Here is a 14,474-nt window from a genome sequence, read left to right as displayed (position 1 = left end):
ATTACGAATGGATGATATTCATATAGTTTTTACTTACATGTGCTTCTAGCATAAGAAATCAGTAATTTAAATTTCATTTTTCAAGAATGGGTTGTTGATATACTATAAATAGATTAAAGATACAAAAGATGCTTAGCATAGCTTAGTAAAAGTCTTGTTGATGCAAAGAATTCAGATGTCAAAGTTCCACACAACAGCTCATCCCTATTTGGTTAACATCGAAAAAAGTCTTTATTCTTCTAAATTACTAATTACTTAGGGGACAAGCATGACAATGAGGAACATTAACACTTTGGAAGTATAATTAACTATTTGATAAAGCCAAATGATCTTGCACCGACACCCAATTAGCATTCAGCCAGCTCCCGGAAGAAAAGGAGGACCAGAATTCTAATGAGAAGCTAGATGCATAAAGTGTTTTATTCTAATTATAAACGCAAGCTATTTAAACAACTTTCAAAAAATAAAAAGAGAAAGGAGTAACTCTATAATTGTGATATTTATTATATTAATTGAGAAATCTTAAATGGACCTAAAAATATGAAGACTATGTGGAGCATACCGTAAAGAAGCATAAGAACAATGTCTAGACATAACCTAATGAGAGAAAAAGAAAAACAGAACAAAGAAACCACCTTCATGGAGACCTAGGATTATTATTATTATTATTATTATTATTATTATTATTATTATTAAGGTGTAGGGAAAAGTTCCAAAGAAAACAAGCTAATATGTGAGAAAACAAGCTAATATTCTTCATTAAGAAACTGAAGAAATGAACTGAATTATCAATTCAGTCATGGTTAAACTTTGGATGCAGAATATATCATTCATCGATCTCTCTTTTGCCTGGCATCAATTTTTCAGCGTCTATTTCACAGTTGACATATACCAAAACTAACATAGTGTTATTTTTTCTCACACACATTGATGCATCCCGGAATCGTGAACAAAGAAAATAAAAATATTTTCGTTGATATTATCTTCATAAACCAAAGATTTATTACATCGAAACAACACAAGAAGCAAGCGAATAATAATAAGATTACAAATTAAAATAAATACTAAAGGTGCGCACGGGAAGGAAGGGATTGAAAATGGCTAGAATTCAATCTACAAAACCTACTTTTTGTATGTCACGGTCGGGGTTCCCATAATTGGCCGGATCTGCCATTCCATCTGAGAGGACAGTCGAGTAGAATTAGGAAGCGGAGCATCAGAAGTGGCATTCCTCGGCAACCACCACGTCTCCATCGATGAGAAGCTGATGATTCGCCTCCCAGCCCACGTCGACGCCGACGCGTTCACCTAACATCAATCAAACCCCTATCGTTCCTCCTCCGATTCTTCCTCGAGAAGGCCCCACAGCCGCTGCCGCTCCTTCTCCAATCTCATCACCCTGATCAATCACCGTTAAGGAGGGTAAAGAAGAAAGGAAAGAAAGACGGGAGATGCTCTACCTTCAAAACCACCGGTCGATCCGTGGCCTCCTCCCTTCTCTCGGACTCATAATGAAAGAAAGAAGAATGACGTCAAATGATATAAAGATTTGGGACGTCAAATGATATAAAGATTTGGGGGAATGGTGGACGAGCGTATGTTGAATTGGTTGGATCAACAAGACAGATGGGAGAGAGAGAGAGAGAGGAAGAGGGCGGCAAAAGACTCTCTTTTTGTGTTTTTGGCCTCCTTCTTTGTTCGACCGCTCGTCGTGGGAAAATTTTAAGTTGGAGACGAGCACGAGTCAGAATGGACGGTTGATCCCGTCTCGCATCGCAAAGTCTCTACGGATGGCAGCGCCGTTTCGTTGCGGGGTTTGATCGATGGGATCCAATTTTTGCGGGAAGGATGGTCGTCATGACGACCGACACGTGGGATTCAAATCACACATCATACCAAATCTTGACCATTGAAACTCTGGTTCTTATGAACCTGGTTTGGGCCTAGCGACGACATTAGGCGAAGCCCTTATATGTGTATATGATCAAGTCATGCACGATCCAACCTGCTCGTTAATTAACTCTTCCATCATTGTGTGAAAATTGTATGTGTAATCCGCCGACCCCATTTCACATTAACTTCTTCTATTGATCATAGTGATGACAGCAACGCATGACCACGTTCGCATCCCAATTGCCAACCTTGGGGCGAAATAATTGGGCCAACTACTGGATCTATCAGACAGAATAATTGTGTCAATCACTTCAGTCCGACTACACTCATTAAGCAATGACCAGGAGTAGTCATTTCACCGATCAGCATGAAAAGCAAAATGCTTGATTTCCATATGCAACCGGAAGGGAAGCATTTATATCAGAGTATGTCCGAAATTTAGAAACCTTAACACAACTAAAAGCAAGATAATATAACCAGAAAGAAGGCCATATAACTGAAATCAGCTGTAGAAAACACATTTCGGCACCCGAAATTGATTGATGTTGCATTCAAATTATGAGCAAAAAGAAAAAAGAAATCTAATGTTTATTTTGCTTCGATGATAATGGAGAAGCTGATTTGTGCCGTTGGTCGTCGTCTCCAAGTGGTGGAATCCCCACTTGCACATTCAACCTCTGCTTCGTCGAAAAACAACTTGGAAAAATAAACAGCATCCACATCTCTCGAGCAATTTGAATATATCTGAACAAAGAGATGTACAACTAATGATAAATGGTCATGGTGATGACCTTAAGCATTCAATGGGAAGACATTCAACCCACAAATCCTCTCTTGAAGGCCATGATCAGACTCAACCTCACAAAACTAAGGTATCACCGAAACGTGATCAGAAAGATTGTTCCTATTCTACCTATCACTAAATGATGCCAAGTATGGTCAACATGGAAGCTGATGCTTTGGTTGGAAAAAGTGGTCACCATAGTCACAATGAATAAATGTCAAGTGTCATTTCAAGCATCGGGATCATGAGTAAGTTTGAAGACAACACTTGTTTGGATTATAAGGTTCTTCATTTTTGCCTTAGAAACAATAGTGATATTGAGAACAATATCATGTGAAATCTCCATTGTTATGGGATGGATTATCTGTGTTTATTGTTGAAACTTGCAAGCATCTCTCTCCTTCAAATGGGATGATGATGTTGGAGGCAGTCCAAGAAGATATGGAAGGTGCAATGCTCTTATCGTGATCTTTTTGTTATGTGGATTGTAAATGAATATAGTATAAATGTTGATGCACATATTGTTGTTCATACTCTCGGGGGTAATATCAACTCCTACTTGTATTTTTGGACTTTTCACATATCACCTTGTTCATACGCCTGCCTCATCAAAAACATCGTTCTGCCCGATCACTATATGAAGGGTCCTCTATACTGAGGGAAACAATACGTAATCAAATAATCTCTGACGTTCTATGCACATTCATGTCATCATTCGCTGCCCTAAGGGAGAGAATATGGTATATTACATTTTTGTGATGCATATAATACAACTTTTGGATGATAAGTTGAACGAACCTATACAATGATACAACCCACGAATAGAAGCTCTGTTACAAAGAACAATGGTGGAAAAATATGACTAAACAAACCTTCTTGTCTAGATTGCCATCTCTATCCCTTGACAAGCTCTGGCCCTCGATTAACAGTAGAATATTGCCAACTAAATAGGAAGTCTTCCATAAGCCATGAAGCTTGCACTGTCAGTTCGTGCCTTTTGTCTCTTTTCACTGTTGCTCCTTACTATCAACGAGAACAGCTAAGTCTAGGAGGATGGTGTTGCATCTTCCTCCTCGTTTGGTGCACTCGTGGATAATGTGGCAGTGGCCTGCCCTGGATAACTGTATTTCTTGAATACCCTTTCTTTGTTTTTGTTCCACCAGTCTTCTGCCTGCTGCTCGGCAAACCTTCTCTTGCTACACAAGGATCAAAAAGTCAGAATGCTTAATGTGAATGCAATAATGGAGAATTTCTTCGGATTCCTTTTTCAAGAATGAAAGTTATACTTGTTCATTCATCTCGATTACACCATGTTGCAAGTTTTCTTTTTGTTTTTTGTTTAACATACCTTTGACGTTTTCTACCAAGATAATTATAAAATAGAAAAAAAGAAAAAATTGTTTGCTGATGAGTATGCAGCTGTTGAAGAGTTTTTTTTCTAAATCAATAACGAGATGTATATGTGTCTTTTGTGATATGCTTAAATAGTATTGCATGGTTTCCAATGCGAAGAAGGCATACCTGAATCGGACCCGTTTGAACATTTTAATGTCGTTCTTTAGTTGTATGAAAGTAATGTATACACCAGGCTCAAATTGCTCAACCAATTCTGCTTCTCCATCTGTGCTTTGCCTAGAGCTTGGAGGTGATTTTAAGCCATTGTCAATGCTATGTTGTGAAGTAGATTCTCTGTTATCAAGGACCACCAACTTACTACTATTTTGAGCACCACCTTCAATAGCACTATGTGACAATTCCAACTCATACCTAGTGTCAATTCCCTCATTTGTCAGGTGAGATTGAAAATTAGATGAAGAATCCATTGTCGAAGACGAAAAGTCTGATCTGACATGTTCACTGTGCTTAAGGAATGTTTCTGCTTGACCATGCATGACGCCCAAGCTGTCATGAAACTCGGGAGGTAGTTTCTCTGCTATGTCCATCAGCTTCAAATGAAAATGGTAGCCAATAAACATGGCAACAAGAATCAGTAGAAAAATCATAACAATGATAAATACAACAAAGTATTGTGATTATTTTGTATAAGCTACAATAAGCATGTGGTTTCTTCAAAAATATTAAATTTGGTGGAAACTGGATAAGTTACAGCATTCTATGATCTAATTAGCAACTATTCATTTCACAGTATGACTGTAAAGAGATAGGAATTTGCCAAAACTGTTCCTTTGAAAGCAAAATAGATATAACCACTAAGTTTAGATCCTTCTGTGCAATTTGCAATTCAATATATCAAATTTTTGTGGTCTAATAACAATATGAAGCATATGAGTGAAATGTTCATAGATGACTAACTAGATGGGGGCTGTGAAAGTTTGAATCAATGGCATGCATGATCTCTATGTGTGGACAACAGAAATAACATAAGCTCCTTTCTCCTTGAGAAAACTCCCTCACATAATAAAGAAGCTATAGATAAGTGCAAACCAAGGGCATGTTAATAAACAACTTTTCTAAGAAGTTTTGATAAGGGTTTTATTAGTTAACCATGACATAATTTGTCAATAATAAAATTAGTCATTTAACAAATGTGAATTCAGACTTCTTAAGAGTCTTTGTTCATCAATTAGGTAACCATAGAAAATTGCAATCATCAGAAAGGCCTACTAAGAATTGACTGCTGATAACAAGAGAGCATGAAAGTGAATTTGCATCCAATACCGTGAATTATACCATGAGACAGTGATATCAATGAAAACATTGGAACATTTGCAACTTTCTAAAGAATATAGGTTACAGAAAGAATGGTGTACATGTTTTCATCATTACAAAAATATTATGTATTGTTATTTATAAGGGTACCTGAGAATCAAGAGACTTGATGACTTCTACTGCAGCATTGAATTTGGCAGATTCATCTTGAGCTTTCTTTTCTGAATTCTGCAAGGCAAGTTCTTGTACTTCACATCTTTTTTTCAAATTTTTGACCTGGAAAAGGGCACAGAGATGTTCTTAAGGTTGCAAAGAACAAAAATGAAATGACATCTTCATACTAATTAAAAGCTTGCTTTTGCAGCATACCTGGGCTTGCAACTTTTGGAGGTCCTGTTTTTGTAGTTCATTAGTCCTTGTGAGGCTATCAATAATGCTTTTGGAGAATACTGGAGTTGCAGTGCGTGGAGGGCTTGGCTTTCTTGAGTAGGGTGATGTAGGCTTAGAATTTACAGGAGGTGGAGGTGTCGATGTTACAATTGGTTTTAAAGCGGTTTGAAGAGCACTCAATGAGCTGGTAAAAGAGAGATCTTTCAGCTGCAATAGCGAGGGAACTTGTGGAGCTCTCAGTATTGACAAAGGATCTGATTTAGTCTCAGTCTTCATTGATTTAGCTTCAACATATTTGAGTGGTTCTGTATTAGATGATAATAGGAATTTTGAAGGTCTTATATCCCCTCGGTCTGACTTTTCCCTGATATCAATGGATCGACGAGGAATTACATTCTTCTTATTACCTATCAAGAAAGTACCAGCTTCAGCAGCTTTAAGTTTTGAATAGCAAGAATCACATACACGATGTGGTTTGCCTGGAGTTGGTGCCAGTGCAGCTTTCAACACTTTTTTGGAACTACAAGCATGGCAATGTACCAATCCACAATTATAGCAGTTGTGTCTCTTTCTAGTAAAACCAAATGCTTGTCGACAACCTGAGCAAAGTGACTGATCAGCACCAGATATCCATTTATGGATACAAATGCAAGCTGTAAAATTTGAACCACATGATATACTTTTCACATGCCTATCTTTAAGAGCTTCAACAAGGGTAGGTGTTTTCCGATCTTCAGTATCACCATGTCCCAATCGGCCATTGGAACCTTTGCCCCATGTGTATACTTCACTGCGTGATGTTAGTACTGCAACATGATAAGCTCCACAAGCAATCTCTTCAACTAATTCACCAACCAGTCTTTCTTGTACTAAGCAAGGAACCCTGCCATCAGATTGTGGGTTTCCAAGCTGACCATGAGACGTACTGCCCAGTGTGAAAACATGACCAGAAGTGGTGAGGCCAATAGTTATGTTATGCCCACAGGCCAGCTGATGAAAGTTATAGTCAATAAGTGAAGGAACACAAGTAGGGACCAAACGTGCTTCCTTATCACCATGACCTAGACGATATTTGTCACCATCACCCCAAGTAAATAATTTACGAGATATGACATTGACACCAGTTTGCCCCATTACCTCTACGATGGCTGCAGTATGCCACACTCCGCATGCAACCTTGATTGTCCGTAATCCACTCAAAGATTCCACTTCCCTGGGGCATGCTACAGTCTCTCGGTCACCATGTCCAAGGACACCAAATGTTCCGTCTCCAAATGTATATACTTTTCCATTGGAAGTAGTTAGTGCCGAATGCCATGTACCACATGCAATAGACAGAACTTGAAGTCCTTCTAGAGGGCCAGAAACTTTTTTTGGTATCCAGTGGCTGACATCATTGCCATGACCAAGAAGTCCAGTATTATGGGTGCCATCTCCCCATGTAAACAAGTCACCGGCGGTGGATATAGCACAAGTATGATACTCACCACATGCAACATAATCCATATTCCATAGTACCAACGACTCAACAAGACGGGGCCGACTTACATCTTTGTCATTTCCATGGCCTAGTTGCCCACCAGATTCATCACCCCAAGTAAATACTTCCCCTTGCCTTGTAACAAGTGCAGCATGTCTAACACCACATGCAATTTGATGAACATCTAAAACTACATTCGATTCTAAGGATCTTGGAATCAAAACATCAGTTCTTGAACATATTGAGTTTGTTGATCCATCTAATAAAACTCCATCAGACCATACTTCCCCCCACACATAAACATCACCTAAAGATTCAATATCATCGGGTCCAGAACCTTGACTGGAAGAACTAGGGGCACTTGAAACACTAAGCCGTACACCATCTCCGTTACTTGCTCTTAGTTGCATATTTGCATTATCTGACCCCACATCTGACCTTGGTAAACTCGCTGAAGTATCACGATTATGAAATTTTGTGCTGAAGCCACGGGATATGCTCAAAGTGCTTTCTAATGTTACACCAGAAGGACGACCACTTGAAACAGAGTCTCCATCCTGAAGAAAAGAAATAGTTAGGATAGTTCTAGTTATAATTCATCAAGAAGAAAGATCTATCTATTCTTTGCCAAAGCTATAGCAGTAATAAGAGCAAGTCTAGTACAGTTAACAGAATATCTACTCTTCATTTCATAAGAATTTTTTTTGTAGTCATATAAGTCTAAAATCAAGTTGGTAATATATGTACCTACGTTTGCATCCCAAAAGTAATTATCAGAACTTTAACTTAATTTAATTGGGCTTTGATCTAATTTACAGCTAAAGTGTTATAAAAAGAAAAGGCTAGAGGCAACCACTTCACTTTTGTGTGGGTATAAATTGTTGAAAATTTTGGCTAACATTGTACAGGTAGAAAGCTAACCATCTAATCAATAAAAACAAAATAAATATAATCAATGTATTTTTTTCCAGTGTGGTTGTTCTTGAATCTTGTCATAATACAGAGTACTATTTGAAAACCAAACAAATTGGTTTTTTCTTCAATTTAAAGTCAAAAGACAGGCACTAGGATTGGTAGCTAAAGGTACATAGCTCTCATGTCATATAAAATAGAAGTAGAAATGCTGTGGTAGCATAAGTTGAAGAAACCTGTTTATAATGAAAAATCAATATTAAACCAGAAAAAAAAGAGTCAGGCCTGACTTTTTGCTTATTGTAAAGATACAAACTTACATCAGAGAAGAAAACCCCATCACTGTGGCTATCAGTTCTAGAATGTTGATGTTGTCCTGTAGATATCAGAGCCTTAAGGCCCGTAATCCACACCTCTAGCTCACCTTGATCCTTGCAAATCTATGCAGAAGGAAGATATATAGTAGAGTCACATTCTACGTAACAGGCTAACAGATGACAATCGAAAAGTTGTGATTGTCTTGTATGCTAACCAGATCAAGAGATCTTTCACCATTGTTATAGATAAGAGAAAATGATAAGTAGTCTTTCTCAGGCCGCAAGTATCTCCTAAAAACAGCCTGTTAAAGTCAATAAGGAAGAAAAATTAGACTTTGGTAATGATGAATTCTTGCCGGCAAATTCTGCTTCATCTTTTGAACACTAATGGAATATTACTCAGTTCCAAACTAAGTAAAACTTACAGTTCTCTGTCCAGGAACAATTCTTGTGACAGAAGCCAATTTAATAGCCCTCTCTTTCTTATGAGAAAACCAAACCAGTGTTGTCTCGTCCTGTGAATGCTTAATAATATCAGGAATTTTTTATAAACATATATTACAAAAAGTAAATTTGTAAAATGAAACAACTAAAGGCCGAAGAAGTAGATGAGAAAAATTACAGAACACACAAATATACATGTGTGTCAAAATATCTAAAACATCATCTTATCTTAATCAGAACAGTAAACTTCACTTAACTTTCATATTTCTATTTAGTTGTAATTAAATCTTAGATGCCAATTATAAACGCTAAGTAGAATGTGGATAACTACATACGATGAGAAAAACATAATACTGGCAACATACCTGAACAAAGCACAATGAATAAATTTGATACTGTAGTATGTCTAAGGTTCTCATGCTATTGGCCACAAGTTTAAAATCATAATTGAAATCAGGCTAAAGTGGATGATTTAACAGTTTAATCCAAAAATAGTAATAAAATCTAGTCATCGTGGATGTAGCTCAGTTTCCATACAAGTTCCAGAATTTTGAAATTGACTTCCATGCAAACTCCTCATAAGATTAGGGTCATTTATGATACCTTTATTGCTTCCATAAATCTTTACATAGCTTTTAGGATAGGAGTCTTACAATGCTTTGTAAATTATTTATTTTTTTCTTTTCTATTGCCACTTCTCGAATTGGTGAATCATTTTCACTAGATGTTTATGCCTTCTAAATACAATTTGCTTCTTGTGTCAGAACTTGTAATTATGATGGTATCTGATGGCTGCTATCAAGTCTATGAATCTAAATTGCTTTCATTATTTGAAATTTTCTGTTTTGAGCAAATATACAGACACCAATATGGTTGACATGATAAGTGGGCATGAATATTTAAAATAAATAATAGAATATTTTGATTTCATATAGTCTATGTAGCCAAACTCATGTGGATGAGACAAGGCTTCTATATGGGAGTCGATGTTATCATTGAGCAGGTATCCTCTAATGACTCCTACTTTGAGCTTGCATCACTTAAAATGTCAAGGATAAGGGTTCAGATTTTTTTTTTTTGTATCTTTTTCAGTGAAAGTTAATTATATGCATACAGTTTTCTGGCAATTAATTTTATTTTTGTATAAAGTTGAATTGAAAATAAAGAGTTGCTTTGTTTTCCTTTGGTTTCTGCCCAAAACATGATTCTCTTTTTCTGATTTCCTAAAACCTAGAAGATTATGATGCCTTCTACCATCCAATAGGAATCAAAACATAGATGAAAGAAAAAGATAATGACTGAAATCAGTAATTTTGATGATAAATATTATTGATGATAAACTAGTATATAGTGCTTATTTTTCTTTTAACTACGGTTGAATCCAACTAAGTATTTTCATATACTGGTGGAGATACTATAGTAATGTGAGAGTCACAAATACTGTAAATTTGTTTCTGATGTCTATATACCTATATAGTAATAGGCAAATAATATAAGAACTACAATTGACCCTCCAGATTATGTACAAAAGGATGAATGCAAGGATTTTCAGCTTAGTCTAAAATTAATAATAATACATATTTTCCGTAAAACTTCAGCATCCAATTATTGGCAAGGTTTGGGATACAGAGCCCGAACTCCATTTCATAAAGTGCTTGTACAAAAACATAACTTGATAAAAATAAATAAATATCAGGAATAAGACATAACATGATAGTACAGTAACTCACACTAGAAATTCTGAAGGGGCAGAGTTTAGGCTTTCCTTTCCGATTATACTTAATTAATTGGGTGCCTTTCTTCAATGCAACGAGTGCCTTAAAAAAAAAAACTTATGAATAAGAAAGTAACATTCCTATCAAGACATCTTTTTTTAGAAATGACTGCAATACAGATCTAAGGAAATAGAATTTTCAAAACATCATGGATGAATCATGTAAAAATCAATCAAAAAAGGTAAATTTTACAGAATTAAATCAGTTATGATCTTAATTATACATATTCTTCTTTAATAATTCGTACCAAAAGCAACAGTTAGGCTCCTATTGGCATATACTTGTTATTTAAATATAAAATCAAGGCACAAAATACTTTTTTCATAAAACTTCTCAATCCGTGCATTATATCTCCAACATAAGGCAAGATTTAAAATCATTATTTCGCTAAATACAATAACGTCAATTTACCACCAAGTCGGTGCAATAGAAGATAGAATAAACCAACACAACCTTGGCTTGCAAATATTTCAACTTTAAAACAAAATAACAAAACATCAACAAAGAAATTGTAGCAGCCTACAAAATTGGGATAGCAAATATTGTTTTGAGATGTAGCAATGTTATGAAAAAAATGGTTCCAGAGCTACATCATTTATGTGCTCTTTGTTAACCTAAAGATTCAATGCATCTACCATATACATAAATGTGGAAATATTTATTTGTTCATATTATGCTTCTGTTGGAATGCATCTCCCACAATCTTTCAGGGAAAAAGGTTTAGGATCTAGAAAATCTAGGTGGATCCAATATATCAAAAAAATTGGATGAAACTTATATATGTAAATGACTAGCACCAAACATCACATGTTCTAACATGTCTTACACTTTTTGTACTACTCCAGCTCTAACATCAACCTTTAGATGATAGCTGTGATCATCAATTGCAGTTAGACCTGGATATGTATTTGTATCCTATCTACAGCTTTGATGTTGTATCATATGCAGTGAATTGAGTCATTGCTCCCCTTCCATCAAATAGTAATAATTACTATGATGACAATTATTGTTGTCGTACTACACACTCTTGCCTCTTCAAAATATCAATTACCTGTGAAGAATGGATGATATTCATATAGTTTTTACTTACATGTGTTTCTAGCATAAGAAATCTGGTGGAGCGATTCATCCACATAATTTATCCAACAAAAATAAGTAATTCAAATTTCATTTATCAAAAATGAGCTGTTGATGTACTACAAATAGATTAAAGATACAAAAAGATGCTTAGCACAGCTTAGTAAAAGCCTTATTGATGCAAAGAATTCAGATGTCAAAGTTCCACACAACAGATCATCCCTATTTGGTTAACATCGAAAAAAGTATTTATTTTTCTAAATTACTAATTACTTAGGGGACAAACATGACAATGAGGAACATTAACACTTTGGAAGTATAATTAACTATTTGATAAAGCCAGATGATCTTGCACCGACACCCAATTAGCATTCAGCTAGCTCTCAGAAGAAGAGGAGGACTAGGATTCTAATGAGAAGCTAGATGCATAAAGTGTTTTATTCTAATTCTAAACGCATGCTATTTAAACAACTTTCGAAAAATAAAAAGAGGAAGGAGTAACTCTATAATTGTGATGTTTATTATAGTAACTGAGAAATCTTAAATGGACCCAAAAATATGACGACTATGTGAAGCATAGCATAATGAAGCATATGAACAATGTTTAGACATAACCTATTGAGAGGAAAAGAAAAACAGAACAAAGGAACCATGGTTATTATTATTATTATTATTATTAAGGTGTAGTAGAAAAGTTTCAAAGAAAACAAGCTAATATGTGAGAAAACAGGCTATTCTTCATTAAGACATTAAGAAACTGAAGAAATGAACAGAACTATCAATCCAACCATGGTTAAACTTTGGATGCAGAATATATCATTCATCGATCTCTCTTTTGCCTGGCGTCAATTTTTCAACATCTGATCTCATAGTTCATATACCAAAACTAACATAGTGCTATTTTTTCACACACATTGATGCATCCCGGAATCGTGAACAAAGAAAATAAAATTATTTTCGTTGATATTATCTTCATAAACCAAAGATTCATTACATCGAAACAACACAAGAAGCAAGCGAATAATAATAAGATTAAAATTAAAATAAATACTAAAGGTGCCCACCGGAAGGGATTGAAAATGGCTAGAATTCAATCTACAAAACCTACCTGTTGTATGTCACGGTCGGGGTTCCCATAATTGGCCGGATCTGCCATTCCATCTGAGAGGATAGTCGGGTAGAATTAGGAAGCGGAGCATCAGAAGCAGCATTCCTCGGCAACAACCACGTCTCCATCGATGAGAAGATGATGATTTGCCTCCCAGCCCACGCCAGCGCCGACGCCTTCACCTAACATCAATCAAACCCCTATCGTTCCTCCTCCGATTCTTCCTCGAGAAGGCCCCGCAGCCGCTGCCGCTCCTTCTCCGATCTCATCACCCCTGATCAATCACCGCCGAGGAGGGTAAAGAAGAAAGGAAAAAAGATGAGAGAGGCTCCACCTTCAAAACCACCGGTCGATCCGTGGCCTCCTCCCTTCTCTCGGACTCATAACGAAAGAAAGAAGAATGACGTCAAATGATGTAAAGATTTAGGGGAATGGTGGACGAGCGTACGTTGAATTGGTTGGATCAACAAGACAGATGGGAGAGAGAGAGAGAGAGAGAGGAAGAGGGGGGCAAAAGATTCTCTTTTTGTGTTTTTGGCTTCCTTCTTTGTTCGTCCGCTCGTTGTGGGAAAATTTTAAGGTGGAGACCCGAATCCCGAGTTTGGCGAGCACGAGTCAGAATGGACGGTCGATCCCGTCTCACATCGCAAAGTCTCTACGGATGGCAGCGCCATTTCGTTGCGGGGTTTCATCAACGAAATATACCTCCGGTTAATTGACTGATGCACACATCTCCATAGCTTAATATTTCTTCTTTTTTGTTCTGCCATCGAACACTAATAGAGCCTTACGTATTCCTTTTGTTTTTTTTGTCAGTATATAGTTATGGATAATAGTTATTGCTGCTGCTGCTGTTGTTATATAGTTTCGGATAATAACTAGTGTTGGAGGTGCCAGAAATATGAACAGGGAATCTTTTCCTTGACCACATCAAGACATCCTGAGGTCGACGAGACCAGCAGTAGAGCAAATACATGGCACCCCCCCCCCCCCCCCCCATGAGCGGCCTTGGAATCTGTCTTCTCCAAATGCTGCAACCACGCAAATTTTCTACCGAACGACTTGCGCTCCTCTTCTATATAACAACCCATCCTTTTTGTCTTCTAAGGCTGGCCTTTCTCGTTTTGCTGCAATTTTGTTCTCTCGTGCTTCTGCAGGTTATTACTTCACCTGCGACTTCTTCTTTCATGGCTACGTCGTCGACAGGGGATGCGCCGCCGCGAACAGATGCCGCCAACCTCGCCATCGTCGTGGAGAGAGACCCACCCAAGTGTCGCTTGTTAGAGCTGGGAATCAGGCCATGGCCCAAGTGAGCACACAACTCCACCGTCAAGCTCATCTTGGGGTCGATGTTGTTTCTGAGGGATAAATAGCTCATCGTATCGCTGTTATATAGGTGGGGTTGCTCTCCGGGCAGGTATCTTCTCAGGTTTGATGCACAAGAGACGTGCTATCTTCTCAAAGGGAAGGTGAAAGCCTACAGCGAGGGTTCGTCTCAGTGCGTGGAGACCTTGTTGTGATTCCTAAAGGAGTCAGCTCCACCTGGGATATCATAGTAGCTATCGATAAGCATTATAAGTTTGATTCTTGTTAGAATTCCCACGAAGCTGACACCTTGTACTGA

General features: G+C 37.2%; 1 protein-coding gene across 2 annotated transcripts; it reads right to left on the bottom strand.

The window, feature by feature from the left end:
• Window positions 1–3,348: 3,348 nt before the first annotated feature.
• Window positions 3,349–13,425, bottom strand: LOC103974713 (PH, RCC1 and FYVE domains-containing protein 1). Of its 2 annotated transcripts, XM_065115159.1 has the most exons (9): window positions 12,851–13,424; window positions 10,621–10,707; window positions 8,872–8,961; window positions 8,662–8,748; window positions 8,450–8,569; window positions 5,717–7,774; window positions 5,498–5,623; window positions 4,199–4,623; window positions 3,349–3,873 (listed from the first exon to the last, which is right to left on the bottom strand). In XM_065115159.1, exons 1-9 carry the CDS (start codon window positions 12,896–12,898, stop codon window positions 3,723–3,725), a joined length of 3,192 nt encoding a protein of 1,063 aa, XP_064971231.1. In that variant the 5' UTR covers window positions 12,899–13,424; the 3' UTR covers window positions 3,349–3,722. The 2 variants fall into 2 exon arrangements, with proteins under 2 accessions (XP_064971231.1, XP_064971232.1); XM_065115160.1 differs by lacking the exon at window positions 10,621–10,707 and having other exon boundaries at window positions 12,851–13,425.
• Between the last annotated feature and the right edge of the window lie 1,049 nt (window positions 13,426–14,474).

This window comes from Musa acuminata, chromosome BXJ2-6, assembly GCF_036884655.1.
Source record: "Musa acuminata AAA Group cultivar baxijiao chromosome BXJ2-6, Cavendish_Baxijiao_AAA, whole genome shotgun sequence".
Classification (NCBI taxonomy): Eukaryota; Viridiplantae; Streptophyta; class Magnoliopsida; order Zingiberales; family Musaceae; genus Musa; species Musa acuminata.
This window is presented reverse-complemented; position numbering and strand designations above follow the sequence as displayed.

Excerpts from the sequence above, each read along its gene's own strand:
- LOC103974713 (XM_065115159.1), bottom strand. The coding sequence starts at position 12,898 with ATGGCAGATCCGGCCAATTATGGGAACCCCGACCGTGACATACAACAG. Across the intron at positions 8,962-10,620 it reads GCCCCTTCAGAATTTCTAGT|GACGAGACAACACTGGTTTG; the intron begins GTGAGTTACTGT and ends AAGCATTCACAG. Across the intron at positions 4,624-5,497 it reads TCAAGTCTCTTGATTCTCAG|CTGATGGACATAGCAGAGAA; the intron begins GTACCCTTATAA and ends TTTCATTTGAAG.